Genomic DNA, 14,958 nt, shown 5'->3' on the forward strand with positions numbered 1-14,958 from the left:
TTGAGATGCAGAATTTAACAATAGATTTCCATAGCAGGACAGACTCATCATAGGATTGTCTAGGCACAGAGCATATCTGACTGAGGGAATTATTGGCAGAGTTTAAATATGAAAAGAGGCGAAGCGCCGGTTGCTTAAACAATAATTTCATTGTGAAGAGAAACAATTTTGTAAAGGAAGAGAAGAGAGAGTCATAGTAGTCTAACTGTTCTTCATATATTTTGTTCTGCACTGGAAGCGATCATGAAGGAAGCGTACTCAGAAGAGCTGGAAGTTTCTAACTGAGCTGATCAGGACATAGGAGAAGACTATTTGAAAATACTTGGACATATGCTAATCACATTACTCCCCTGCAGGATATTCTTAATATCCTCTTGAATCATGCACACTACAAATCTTGCATATGCTAATAGGGATATACAAAAATGCACCCCTTAAGTCCTCTGCACCTTTATTTCTTTATCATGGGACTTCTATACCACTTCCTCATGATTGAACACCTTGGGGTGGTGAACAAAACAGGCTTAACAGAACAATCAATGTAAAAAACAAGAACAATTTCAGTAGCAGTCTAGTAAAATATTGAAAATACATTATCCTTCTTATTCCTCACCTTTCAGAAAAGAACCAGAAGGCATCACCTTGTAAGGGTCTAGCTCAGGGGTAGTCAAACTGCGGCCCTCCAGATGTCTATGGACTACAGTTCCCATGAGCCCCTGTCAGCAATGCTGGCAGGGGCTCATGGAAATTGTAGACCATGGACATCTGGAGGGCCACAGTTTGACTACCTCTGGCTTTAGCTTGTCACACAGGTATTGGGAGTGAGGTGGAGAGAGAAAAAGGAGGATGTGAACTTGAAAGCATATTGCATAACTGCAACATTCTAAGATTCCACACAGTGCTATTCGGGGATTCACGAGCTGGGTGGTTACTCACTTCCCCTTTAGTCATGTTCCTTGGACTGGCCAAGTGCACTGAAAATACCCTGTTTACTACATGGCTATCCTAGCACACCTCCATGATAACTAGAAAATACAGACATCTCTTAGAAGGACATCAGTTGTATAGCAAAACTTATATTTTCCACATTGGGGAAGACAGCTAGGACCTCATACTAGTTTATCAGAATCGCATTCAGTATTTTCACTTTACCTAAACATTATTAAAGATCTCATAATGGTTTATCTCCCAGAATTTAGGCTCCTAAACACAGTTACACCTTCCAAATACGAGTACATTCAAGTCACGGGTGTTGCCGGCACATAACTGCTCAGAATTGCCCTGTGAGAGAACAAACCTTGAGTAAATCCTATTGCAGGACCTGCGTACGATTCTGAATAGGTTTGCAGAGGGCTGCTTTCTAACTACTGCAGTAGAACACATTAAAACACACAGTACAACACATGACCTGAGAACAGGGCTGTACCTCTCTTCAGGTAAGCCGCCCGTGTCATCCAAGCATGCCCCCTACGGTCAACAGCGCAGACCCCTTCACGGCCCCCTCCTCAACCTCCCGTCGCGCCTTTCCTCACCAACAACGCGCCTGCGCCGCGGCCCGCTTTGACGGCCAGCACCGCGGAGGGGAGGGAGGCGGGACGTCACAAACCAATCCCCGTCACGGGTGGGCGGGTCCGCGCCTATTGTGAGGCTCGAGGTGAGAAGAGGCGGGGCTATAAACTTTTCAGGGAAAGAGCCGCGGCCATTTGGAGCCCGGCGCGGCGAAGGAAGCGCGGCGGGGTTGGGCGGGTTTCCAGCGATCCGGCCAGGCTTGTCTTGGGGCGGCGGCAGCAGCAGCAGGACGAAAGAGCAGCCACGGCGACGGCCAAAACAACGCCGTCATGGTGTCTTGCATCATCTCTCGCGTTGTTGTGTAAGTGGGGGAAGGGGGGGCGGGAAGGTACCGAAACCGGCCGCTTCTCAACCCCTCCCAACCGCCTTTCTGTCACGGGCGCCGAACGTTCCTCCCCCCCCTTAAGGCTTCTATGAGGGGAGGGGGTGCTTCTGCGCATGCGCATAGAGTGGACGAGACAGGTTTCCGTTGGAGGGGGGTGGTCCTGCTCTGTTTACATGCCCGAAACAATGCCGGGCGGGCGGTTGGGAGCGGCCTTCGCTTTGTGATCCCCCTTAGAACGCCCGCTCGCTCGCTCTCTTCCTTCTCCCGCGGGCATCCTCGCGTCCGAAAGGGACGTTTCGTTCGCACGTTTGCATTCCGGCGTGTGCGCTCCTGCCCGCGTAACGTGTGAATGCGACGGGTCAGGGGTGTCCTCCTGCCGCCGGCTTTATCTGCCCTTCCCGCCTGTGTAGCTGCTTGGCGGTTGCGGTCAAGGCGTGTGCCGTGGGGGGCGCGGCTCGCGGTTGGTGGCGGCTGAGGAGGAATGTGGTGCGTCTGGATCCGGTGGCCCTCGACGGAGAGGGGCTGCCCAGGCCGGGTAGTCTTCCCCCAGGCCGGGCCTTGCCCCTTGGGTGTGCTTCCTCAAGGGAGGCTGTGCCCGTGAAGACTCCGCGCCGTCTGGTTTTTGCTCCCTGGTGTTGAGAACAGTTATTGGGGCTCGGGTACGATTAAGGCAGAAGTTGCCCCTTAAGTGACAGCGCCGCAAAATGGGGCGAAGTGTAGCGCTTGTGCGATTCTTCGTGTTTTGGAAAAGTAAGGCATTTACAGGGAAGGTGGCTTTGGTGAGGCTGCAGTGGTGCTTGACTACGCCCTTTGAGTGGCACTCAGGATTTGTTTGTTTATGTTTTAGTTCGTAGTTCTGTGCTGATGGTTGTACAGGAGCATGTGGGGATTCTGGGGCTGGGCAGTAAGGAGTTTGGGCTTTAGAAGCACCGTTTTGATTATGATAGCATATAGCAGGGGTAGTCAAACTGCGGCCCTCCAGATGTCCATGGACTAAAATTCCCATGAGCCCCTGCCAGCAGCAAATGGGAATTGTAGTCCATGGACATCTGGAGGGCTGCAGTTTGACTACCCCGGCATACAGTGATAGTCTTGTTGGCTTGCCTTCAAAGGGTTGTCAACCCAGTAATTTCATTATGGGGTACTGAAAATCTCCAGGACCTGCACAGCCACTAGATGGGTCTTAGATGAAGTACTGAGATGCTGGCAGTGCTTTGAGAGGGGGCTTTGGCTCATCCCAAGTGTGTGTGTGATTTGTGGTGAAATGTCTGCTGGCTTATGGTTACGCTGTAGAGTTTTCAAGGCAAGAGATGTTCAGAGGTTGTCCTGTTTTCTTCCTCTGTGTATAAACCTTGGAATTCCTTGGTGGTCTCTCCTTCAGATGCCAGCAGAGCAAGTCCTAATTAGTTTTTGAGGTCTGATGAGATTGGACTAGCATGGGCTCTTCAGGTCAGGGCTAGCCCCATATAGCCGCCTATTAATTCTTGTTGATGGTGCATTTTCAAAGGAAGAAGTTGTAGTGGGGTTTTTTTGGCATCGTATGCTGAGAAAGTTGCCTGTTCCAACAAGCCTTCTGTTGTACTTGAAATTAAGGAGATTAAATGTCTATCCCACCTTTTTACACTTGCATTGCAGGGATTTAAATATAATAATAATAAACTTTATTCTTATAACCTGCCTTTCCCATGAAGGCTAAAGATGGATAACAGATTGATAAAACACAAACATCAGTTCATATCTACTTGAAGAAATTAAGAGATTCAAATGAGTAGCCGTGTTGGTCTGAAGCAGCACAGCAAAATAAAATCAGAGTCCAGTGGCACCTTTAAGACCAACAAAGATTTATTCAAGGCGTGAGCTTTTGAGTACAAGCACTCTTCCTTAGACTATGAGCTACCATCATGACAGTGTTGCTCTTAAAGGTGCCACTGGCCTCTGTTTTTGAAGAAAGAGTAAAATAGGGTGTTGGTTTGGTGACTGAATTAGCAAGAGTTGTACTCTTAAATAACTCCATTTTGTGGGACCTTGAAGTGTTGCTACTCCTATGTAATTTGTTCCCAATCAATACCTGTCTTGGAACTGACCCCTTCGCTTTTTTTGAGAGCCAGGTTGAAGTCTGCCATTAAAAAATCCCCAAAGCTTACGTGGCAAAATACATCTATGTTGCTGGCGGCTATGAATGGCACATGAATGATGAAGAGTGCTTGCACTGGAAAGCTCACACCCTGAATAATTCTTTATTGGTCTTAAAGGTGCTACTGGGCTCTGATTTTATTGTGCTGCTACAGACCAAAACGGCTACCCATTTGAATCTACATGAATGATGTGATTGAGAAAAGGCTGAGCCTTTTTTATTGTAGGGCAACAGGCTACATGTACACATGCTCCATTAGCAATTAGTGATTAAACGTCTTCCTGCCTTTTGAAGTGCATTCTTTTATGGCACCAGCATTTCAGCCCAAAGGAACCTATTCTTGAAAAGGGAAGTCCTTTATTGTGGAGCAGCTAAGGCGTCCTGAGCATCTGTGCCACGTGAGCAAGCCCTTCAGTGCTCAAAACCTCTTCCTTAAAAGTATGTAGTCAACCAGTAGGCGTGTTTCAGATGCTTGGAATTCTGTAATGATGAGTTTGTGGTAGAAATGGCACAGGCAGCCAAGAGAGACTGGATCTTTTAACTTTAAAACCTTTCTGTGCAAGCAGTAAGTTCAAGTAAATCCAGGGAGCTCTGAAGGTGCCAAGACAGAAATCTTTTTCAACCTGCAGCTATAAGAATTGGTTGATTCCAAACAGTCCCTGTCCTACTACATTAGAAGGCACCTCTTTCCAGTGTTTGTCTTAGTATGTTGCTTTGTGGGGGCCTGGTTGTAAGAAGCTCAAGGTGCCATTACAGGCCCTTCCCAACTGCTGTTTTCTTCTCACAACAGCCCTGTGAATGAGGCTAGATGACAGTGACTGGCCCAGAGTCTCTCAGTGAGTTTCATAATATTTGGGATTCCTAAAGGCTTAATACTATATGCTATCTCTTCATGGCTTTCTGTTTTATCCTGCACCTACTCCCTGCTTTGTTCTGCCCCACCTCACAAAAATAACTTTGACTTGGAAGCAAATGCTGACAATGGTTAGTGGAAGTCACTTACCTATTCATGACCATCAGAATGTCAAATTCATTTCAGTCATCAGGTAGTCTGTTTGTTTTGCTGTCAAGTCACAGCTGATTTATGGTGTGCCTCCTTGGGGGGTTTTAAGGCATTCACAGGTGGTATGCCATTGCCCATCTCTGTATGATGATCCTGGTATTCATTGGTGTTCTCGCTTCCAAATACTAACCATAGCTGGTTCTACTTAGTTTCTGAGACAGTGGTTCTCAACCTTCCTAATGCTGGGACCCTTTAAACTGACTAATGACATGAAGATCCATTGTTCATGATTACATATAAATTGTTTTTTTCCCCAGGGTTTCTCAGTTCAGATTTGCCTCTTGTCCCACCATGCCAATCACTCTCTTTTCTGCTGCTCCAGACAGATGAATGCTCTATCTCAATCTACCCCACAAGGCTGTTGTGTGTATGGCACTCCCCCCCCCCCCAGCCAAGCTGCTTGCCCTGTCACGACCCCTGTGAAAGGGTCGTTCGACCCCCAAAGGGGTCCCGAATCCTAGGTTGAGTACCACTATTCTGAGATCTCACAAGATCGGGCTAGCCTGGCCAGGGTGACCAGGTAGTTAATAGGCATAAAACAAAAGTTAAAAGTTACCCACGTGGTTCAGTGCTTCTTTGGTAAATGTGAAGCCATACTATAAGTATATAAATTGTTATTAAATTATAAAACTGTTTTTCTGTAGTTAATTCTTTGCTAAGGAAAAAAAACAGAATTCTCTAAGTATATCAGTTTAAAGAGATGTGAACATCTTAACACCGCCCGTGGCGCCGCGGGCGCCACGGACTAAATAAAACGGTAAGGCGTTCTGAGGCGGGATGTGTCCGTGATGAGGAAGGGTCCGGATTGGACCCTTCCTCTGGACAGACAATCGGAGGGAGCAATCGGCAGGCGCGCAGCGCCTGCCGATTGCTCCCTCTGATTCCCAGCCCCGAGCAACTGCAAGCCGCGCACAGCGCGGCTCGCAGTTGCTTTTTTGTTGCCGCCCGCAAGGGAGCCTACAACACAAACCTATGAAGAACAACTGAAAGAAAAAAGAAAACCAGCCAAAAAGCCCCTACGAGCCGCGACAGAAGCCGCCGAGGAGCGCCCCTCCTCCGACCCGTGTGCACAGCGCGCCTTCCGGGGCCTCCCTCCTGGCTGAAGAAGAAAAGTAAACTTCGAGGAGCAACCGAAAGGAAAAAAAAAAAAAAACCAGCCGAAAAGCCCCGATGAGCCGCATGAGAAGCCGCCGAGGAGCACCCCTCCTCCAACACGTACGCACAGCGCGGCTGCCGGGCCCTCCCTGCCCTCCTGCTTGCAGAACAAAAAAAACCTTTGAGGAGCCACCTAAAGAAAGAAAAAAAAACAGCCTACAAGCGCTGCCGAGCCGCGTCAGCAGCCGCCGAGGAGCACCCGTGAAGAGCTGCGGAGGCGCCGCCAGCCTCCTCTTACAGGTAGCTTCAGTCCCTCGCCTGCGCTTCGCTCTGTCCCCGTCTGCTAGAGCAGTGGTCCCCAACCTTTATTAGGCTGGGGACCGGCAGAGCATCGAGCCGCGCCCGCGAGCCACGCCCGTGGATCGGGCCGCACCCGCGAGCCGCGCCCGCAGTAAGGCCCTGATTCCCTCTCCCCGCCCTCCCCGCAGTAAGAAGCTTCCCGGGCCGCAAACGTGCGGCCTGGGAAGTTTTTTACTGCGGGGGGGGGCAGCGGGGAGAGGGAGCCGCGGCCCGCAGGTTGGGGACCACTGTGCTAGAGCCCATTGTCTTCTTTATACAATGGGCTTTTTTTACTAGTTCAATTTATATTTTATACAGATTTATTTTTAAAAAATAATAAAGCTGAAGCTTTAAAATATAAAAGTAAATGTAAGCATTAAGTTTTTTGGCCAGTGTTTGTTTTTATCATCCATACTGCCACAAATCTGCTCGCTTTTAGAGAAATTGACCTGATCTTGTGCATCTGCATTTGTTGCTAAGCAGTGAGTGGATGATGTAGCATGTCATTCGTTGAAGGCCAGTAATAGTTCTTTCTGGATGATTAAATTAACTGGTTGAGAAAGCTGCTTAAATATTAGCATAATGAAGGCACAGCTTAGATTTGGATATGTATATGAATAGTTTAATTGAATTAGAAGAACACTTTTATGGCATTAACTTAAGTGAATAATATAACATCTTAGGTGCTATGCCATTCTGTCTATCTGAGCATGATGGGTATTCCTGTCATAATTGAAAGTTCATGCTCAAATCGATCAGTATTATACTTTGACTTGGGATAAAAGACCTTGCAGCGTCATTTCGATAGTACTAGCAAGTGGGAGACTTGCAAGGTCTCTATAGCCTGTGCTTTTCTTCTTCCTTTCCCTGAAGACCCCCATAGCCTCTCACTTTTTCCTGTTTCTCTCCTTCTCACCTACCTTGTCTGTTCCCCCAGCAGCCTCTTCTCCAGAGAAATGGTGACCCATTTCTTCAGGACAGGTCTTTTCCCCTTGTATCTTACTCCCCACAGGATTTCTTCTTTCCTGCTGTCAGGGAACCAATATACCTTCACTATACCCTGCTTCCTTCTCGCCAACCAACCTTTTTTCTTTACCCCCTCCCCCAATCTCCAGAAATATTTTGCTTAAATACTCTCATTTTTCAAAGTGGGGAACCAAAGCTACTTATATCATTCTCCTATACTCCATTTTATCCTCACAACAACCCTGTGAGATAGATTAAGTTGAGAATATATAAGGGGCCCAAGGCAGTGCAGAGTGCTTACACAGCAGAGCAGGATTTCAAACCTGGGTTTTTAAGGCCTTAGATCAAAACTCTAACTCAGCCTTTTGACTATGGAGGAACCCCTGTAACATTTTTAGGCTTTGAAGAACCCTGGAAGTGTTCAGAGGGTTCTGTCCATTCAGAGGGCACTGAAATAAGATGTGAGAGCCAGCCAATCAATCAATCATTTGGAGAAAGAGATTAGGCTGTATATCAACAGGGAAAGTGGGTTCTAATGGTATCAGTGGCCATCTCAACTTTTGGAAAAGGTTGCATAACTCCTAGGGAGCTCTTGTGTAACCCCTTGCTCTCTAACCACTACAATGCATTGGATTTTGGAGATCAGGGCTCTGTATGAAGTAACCAATACTAGGTTAGTCATGCAAATCACATGGTATCACCAGCAGTGGTTTGTGTTGGCCTTTGTCCTGATGAGTCTTCCCTCAAAAGCCATAACATCCTTTGGAAGGGCCCTGCCCCCTTGGCTTCAATTGGCAATAAACAAGGCATAAAGGTTGGCTATACTGTTGTGGTTGCCTAGCAGTGGCTACTGAGGCCATTGTTAAAGTTACAGGTACTCATTGTTTTGGGAGGATTAACCACACATTTATTTTTTTATTTCAGATTTTTGTGGAAATATGAGACTTTTCAGGTTTGTGAGAATATCTTTTCTTAATCTCCATGGCTCTAGTTACTGTATTTAAGGATCCACATAGTTGGCCACATTGAAAAGTAGGTATATTGAAGTATGTCCAAAATAGTGAGCTTTTATTTCACTTCTTGTATAACACCTTGCAAATGAAGCCAACAGCTTCAAGTAAAATAACTGGTTAAAAATTCAAATTTGATATTGTAAACTTATTTAAGACCTCTTATTCAAATCTGCTGACAATGTCTTTGAACAGCACTTTACAAACGATTTGTAAAGAGTACCACCTGCTGTATTTCTAAGCTAGATTCTAATTCAGTCAAATTTCAGAGTGGCTGCCCTGTGCTTCACTGAATTAAGTCACACCCAAGGGTTTAAATGAGATCCTGGTTGGCTGCTTTAAGTACCATGAGTCAATGTCATCTATGGACATAGGTAACTTAATGATGCTACGTTCAGCTTTCAGGCTTCTCCAGAGAACAGTTTGGGAACCTTGTTGGTAGATTTTGCTATTGGTTGTGGTTGTTAGTTCACATTGAATTTATTTTGGGAGATGTAGAACATTAAGTGTGAAAAAGCTTTGACTGCTGTTTCACTACATAGCTATCAGCAGTGAATTTACCCCAGCAGTTAGGTCATTCATGTACATTGAATTGTTCAAACTTCATAGAGAGAAATAAAAGATGAAAGAAAGGAGAAAGGCCTGTAACTTCTGTGTTAGCTAGTATTAAGGTTTATAATATGTGTAAATGTTTGAAATGATGGCTTCCAAAAGTCTATTTCAAGGAAGGCATCCTTTGGCTATCATATTCCCTTTGTAAAATGAATTCTGCATATATTGGTCATCACGGAAAAATCCCTATAAAATTCTTATTAAAATTATATATCCAGTTAAACTTGTTACTGCTTAATAAAAAATACTGTCAGTGTCTAATAAGATCTTAAGCATGTTTGAAGAAAACTCGTAACAGGCCATGCTCAGGAGGGACATGCTTGCCTTGTTCACAAATAGATTTCCCTTAGTGGAGGTGATGAAAGTTGGCACTCTGTTGCAGTTCTTGCAGTCCCTGCCAGTGGTGGGTCTGCTTTCACTCTAAACCAGCAGCTTCAGTTTGTCAAGCTAGACAGGAACTATTTCTTGCTTGAAATATACAAGAAAGCTGTATTACCCTAGAGAAGCTGCAGTACTAGAACTGTATCTGCTTTTAAGAGGTGTTCAGAACAACCTAATGGCAAGAAGTTTCTTTTTATCTAGTCCACAGTGGTTTTTGTAAGAATGGTAAATGAGCCAAGCAGATATTCTTAGCCAACATGCTTAAGTAGTAACAGCCCCCTCCCTCTTAACTAAACAATATGAGTTCTTGATAGGGTTGACAGGTCTTATTGGTCCAGGTGGGAGTCCCTTGCTTTCAGGATGCATGTTGGACCCCAAACTCACCACAGAATGAAAGTACATTTATTTTTAATGCTATATGCTGACCTTACATTGGCATGCTGGGGTCATTGGGAGTGGGAGGTGACACTCTGGTTTTTGGGCAGTACTCCATTATTTGATGCAAATTCTACCATAGTTTTACCCCTGAAGTTGAGCATTGATCAGCAATGTCATTTCTGGTTGATGTCAGTACGTCAAAAAATGCCCTCCCATCTTCTGTTGGCAGCATCGATGCACATGCCGCAACCTTACCTCTGTTGGTGAGTGAAATTGGGATTTTTCCATAACCTTGATACATTTGCATGTAAGTTCATCTAGCTACTGAGGCTCTTCTGTTTATCTTCCAGGAAATCTGTCAGGGTGACAGTGAAATGGGGTGGGAGTTTTCCTTCAGTGTGCCAAAATCATCCAAGGTGGTCAGGTTACGTCTCTGTTCAATCAGGTAGGACATTCTTACGTAGATTTTTACAGAGCCGTCTCCTGAGCGACCCGAGACTGACCAGCCAGTTTAGTTTGCCCTACTGCTCAGGTAGGTGATTTTGAGCCCTGCTTTCCACCACTTAGAAAATAATACAATAACAACACAAACTAATTCTGAAAGAAGAAAAGCAGGGGAGAGAGAACAACACAAGACCAAGGCTGAAGAGAAGAAAGATTTCCACCTTGAATTGCTTTCTCACCTCTCAGGAGGTGCAGCAGAATACAGGGAGGTGCAGTGGCATCAAGTTAATCGGCACCCGGAGACTGTTCAGCACCAGTGAAGAAGGCAGCATCATCAAAGCTTGCCACGGCCCCTAAAGGAGCAGCTCAGAGTACAACCTCTTTGTGCATAGTGCCCATGGACTATGCAGTGGGAGCAGAGCTTCCCCCAATCTTGGAGTGCTCGGCTGAGAAGCAGAAGTGCACTCCAAGGGACACCAGCGGTTGAGCCACCTCCAGAGGTGCTAGCTTCTGGAAGAAGATGACTGAGGAGGCTGCGCCCTGCAAGAACCAAAAGGAGAGGGGGCTGCCACCAATCTAGGGGCCGCTCACAGGAGATGCAGTGAGTCCTGAAACTGCTTGGCTTTATCCAGGACACAGTGATGGAGAAGGGGGGGGGGCATCCAGGAGCTCAAATAGAAACAGAAGGGGCAGCTGGGAGTTGTCCAGGGATGAGGGGGAAGATGAGCAACTTCTGCTTGACTTCGTGTAATGGAGAAAGCTCATAGCCAAGAGGATCAGAACCAGATCCCCTTTCCCACCAGATTATTCCTCGAGGGAAATGGAATGGGCTCTGAGTCCATGGACGATGACCGAGAACAGGTAATTTCAGACAACTATGCATCTGAGGCCTCGGAAGGGGAAGAAACTAGACTGGGCCCATCTACAGCTAGATCTGGGTCACACTCTTCCACTCAGGGGCTTAGACATCGTTCACACTTACCGTTCATGGAAAACTCCTTCATTTCTTCAATGGATACAGTCTCTGAGAAGGAGGAGTTTAATTATCAGGTGAAGAGGCAGCTACACCATGGAGACATCTAAAAGACTTTTCCAAGCGGATAATTTTCCAAAGCTACTACTTTCTACTTTAAAATACAATATGGAGATCAGAGAAAATCCAGGTCAGTGGCTTCAGCAAACCTGGACACGAGAGGCTTCAAGAAATCTGTTCAGATCAACTCTGCTTTAATGATGTCATCAAGGCAGAATGGGCGTTACTAGTGGGAGGGTCTACCCTCACATCAATCACATGGGAATTAAACACACTGAAATTAAACACACTAACAGATGAGGCCATGGAGGACCTGAAGGTTCCACATGTTGACACGCCCATCGTGCTGCACTCGGGGGCAATCCTCACCAAGGATGGCGACAATGGCCTCAATTATTCTGTTGACTGACGGAATGAGTATGCATTCAAGAAAAAGTATGAGGCTTCCTCCATGGCTATCTGGGTTTCGCCTGCTCTATTCAACTTCAATGGGGTGATTGTCATCTGGACTGACAACATGCTGAAATCCAAAGAGATGTGTCCACTGGCTGCCAGGTTGACCATCCTCAAGATCAAGAGGGTGGCAGAGTTTGCAGCTGACACATCTCAGGATGCCATTCAGTTCTCTGCTAGAACGTAAGCTGCTAGTATCACTATATGTCACAACAACTGGTTGAAGCATTGGAAAGTTGATCCTACTTCAAAAAGTGCACAATCTTTCTCTAAGTTCTCGAGCAGATTCCTGTTCAGGGAATCAAATTTGGACAGGGTCCTGGTGGAAACCAAAGATAAGAAAAAGGTGATGCCTGCATCTTCTAATAAGAATAGGGACAACAGATACAAGCACTAGCAGTACCTACAGAACTCAGACAAGAGGAAGAGAGTCGAGAGACTTCAGGTCCTTCCACACAACTAAGTACTTGTCTAAATACAGACCAAGACAGCCACAGCAATTCCAACAGTACAAGGGCCAACAGCCCAAGAAACAAACAATCTGACTATTTCGTAGGGGACAGGCTCTGTTTCTTCAGAGGTATGGAGCCACTCCACAACTGATTGATGGGTCTTGGATGTCATGACAAACGGCTACCACATTGAACTTTCAGAGAGACCCCTGACTCTATTTACGATCTCCCCAACACCCAAATCTGCACACAGGAAACAACTGTTTTGAGCAGCAAGGCTTGGGAAGGTCAGTTCTGGGTTGCTCAGGAGGCGGCTCTGTGAAAATCTATATAAGAATGACCAACTGAGTAAGCAGAGGGATAACCTTGACCAACTTAGATGACTTCGCCTCATGGAAGAGAAGGAACCTTTAGGTGAGTCCATTGTTTTGATTTTCTGTGGAAAAATGTCCAGAACACATTCCCGGTGCTATATTTTTCTGTTAAAAATTTCCCACCCCACCTGGGTAAATGTAGTCAGTTGACCTATAATTGTGTCAGGGCTGTTGTGCTACAAATCCATCATGTTTGCTGGGCTAAGTGTTGGATCTGAAGCATGGATAGTCTTCAGAGCTTGTGTATGGTACATGCTTGGTAGTTATGCCTTTTCCAAGCATTATTTAAATTTACTAAATTTGAATGTATTGGAGTCTATTGTCAATTTTTATTAGTGCAAGAGCACTTTTCTTGTGCAGAGGACTTTATTTTTTCTGATTTTCATCTTCCACTGCAAGCCTTTGCCTGAGCCTGTATTTTGCCTGGAATTCCTTGAATCCCAGGGGCTGCAAGGAAGGGAGAATAGTGAGGGGTGTAACAGGAAGGGGAGGCTTAATGTTCTATTCCTTGAGCAGTTGGAATGATTGACTGTGAATTGTGGAGGGAGAGAAAGGCTTCCAAGAAATCTCTGTGGAAGACACTGCCTGCTGTGCATGTCAAAGAGACACAGACAAGTCAACAGTAATGGAGGTTCTGGGACTTGTATGTGTTAAAAGATAGGTATGCATTGAGTTTAGACTACTCTTACCACACAGCTTAACCTAAAGTAGTTTGAATACATTATTTAAAAAAAAAAACTAGTACTACTTAAAATAATTATACTCATTTTAGTTGGGGAAAAGGTTAACTATCATGGATGATGAAAACGTTTAAGTGGTTGGGTAAGGCAATATCACATGTTGTGTATCTTGAAGTACTTGGTTAAAAGTCTCCCAAGAAGAGATTCACGGAATATTATGGCAGGCTTCTGCACTAAATGTAATTTTTATCCACTCATGTAGGAGTCAGGTTGTTTATCTCAAGTGATCCATCATAAACCGTGTTCAAGTACCAGCCTTTCTTACACTTAAAAGCCTTGTGTGTCTCTTCTTTCAGAAAAGTATCTTAAGTTAACCAGGAAGTAGGCTAGGCAGAGAGTATGCCTGTAAATAATTACTGGACAAGTCAAAGCAAAGGGCCCTGCCTGAACGTTCTCAACCTAAAAATAGGACTCAAGTAGGGGTAGGAAGAGATGAAGTCACTCATGTTGGCTGGATGAGAGGCCATTATTAGCAGAGGTCTGTTTAGCTTACTCTGTCCATCAGTCATTCTGAAAAGCCTCCATTGTGTTCCATGTGCCACTTGACCAGCAGAGGAAATATATAGGATGGAGCATGTTACAGGTGTTCCCAGTCTAGTGCTTGTGGCTTGGAGAAATGTGTTGATGCTGATTCTGGTCCTGGCTTCACCCTTTTTCTGAGACTGCTAGATGTTCTCTGACTGCTTTCTTTTGTTGTGCTAGAGCTGTTACATGTGCTGCCTTCCGTGGCAAATTTTTTGAACTTTGGTCTTCAGAGTAATTAACTGTTGGACTCTTAAAATATTTTAATCCCATACTTCCTCCAAGGAGCTCAGGGCACTGCTCATCATTCTCCCTGCCTTCATTTCCCTCTCCTAACTTCCATGTGAGGTAAATTGGTCTGAGAGAATGAGCGGGTGCGGGTCACCCAAGAAACTTCAGGTCAGAACTGGGGCTTTAACTGGTGGCTTCCAGATGTTAGTCCAACCATTCAGCCACTGAACTAAGGTAGCTCGTTGGATAGATGTTAAATACGATATGTTCAATTCTGGAATTTACTTTTAAAAAGTATCTGACCTTGGAATTGGTGGGGTTTCTCAACTGTCTCCATGGGTGTTCAACAAAGAACAGTGTGACTGGGGTTAGACAGTAAACAAGGACTTGAAACCAAGGGAGTCTTAATTTGATGATATGTGGACCCCATCTAGAAAGGCAGTTGCCGGAACTCTTATTTCCACTTCCACTACTGCCATTCTCCCTACCAAGAAAGAAGAGATAAGCCAGCATGACCTAGTTTTTAATACTCATGTCTTTGCATGTTAGTATGAAGCATTAACTAGGATTGCCTGCAAGCCTAGGAACCAGTGTCCTGTGTCTTTAATAGATGTTTAATATGGGGAAATGAGCAAGTAATGTTTTATGGCGTAGAAGTAAATTGCACTTAATAATATACCATTAAGCTTCTACTAAAGGGGCGGGTTATTTTTCTCCAGGTCACTTAGCAACACTGTCTGTGACATATGAATGCAGAGCGTGGAGTAGTCTTTTTAGAGTGACCAGAGGCTCAGAATTCAGAAACCAACATTACTAGTGTTGCCAGTACATTTGGGT

General features: G+C 45.3%; 1 protein-coding gene across 7 annotated transcripts in view; it reads left to right on the plus strand.

Annotated features, from left to right (window-relative positions):
• The first annotated feature begins 1,588 nt into the window (after positions 1–1,588).
• Positions 1,589–14,958, plus strand: part of REEP3 (receptor accessory protein 3) — a 67,601-nt gene continuing 54,231 nt past the window's right edge. The window contains exons 1-2 of one of the 7 annotated variants that reach the window (XM_077350746.1): positions 1,589–1,654; positions 8,416–8,443. In XM_077350746.1, coding sequence (XP_077206861.1) covers positions 8,430–8,443 — 14 coding nt within the window. In that variant the 5' untranslated portion in view covers positions 1,589–1,654; positions 8,416–8,429. Of the gene's footprint in view, positions 1,655–1,698; positions 1,871–4,821; positions 5,013–6,386; positions 6,487–8,415; positions 8,444–8,504; positions 8,524–14,958 lie in introns of those variants that run through there. The other 6 variants (XM_077350744.1, XM_077350742.1, XM_077350750.1 and 3 more) reach the window with 6 other exon arrangements.

This window comes from Paroedura picta, chromosome 8 (genome assembly GCF_049243985.1).
Source record: "Paroedura picta isolate Pp20150507F chromosome 8, Ppicta_v3.0, whole genome shotgun sequence".
NCBI classification, from domain to species: domain Eukaryota; kingdom Metazoa; phylum Chordata; class Lepidosauria; order Squamata; family Gekkonidae; genus Paroedura; species Paroedura picta.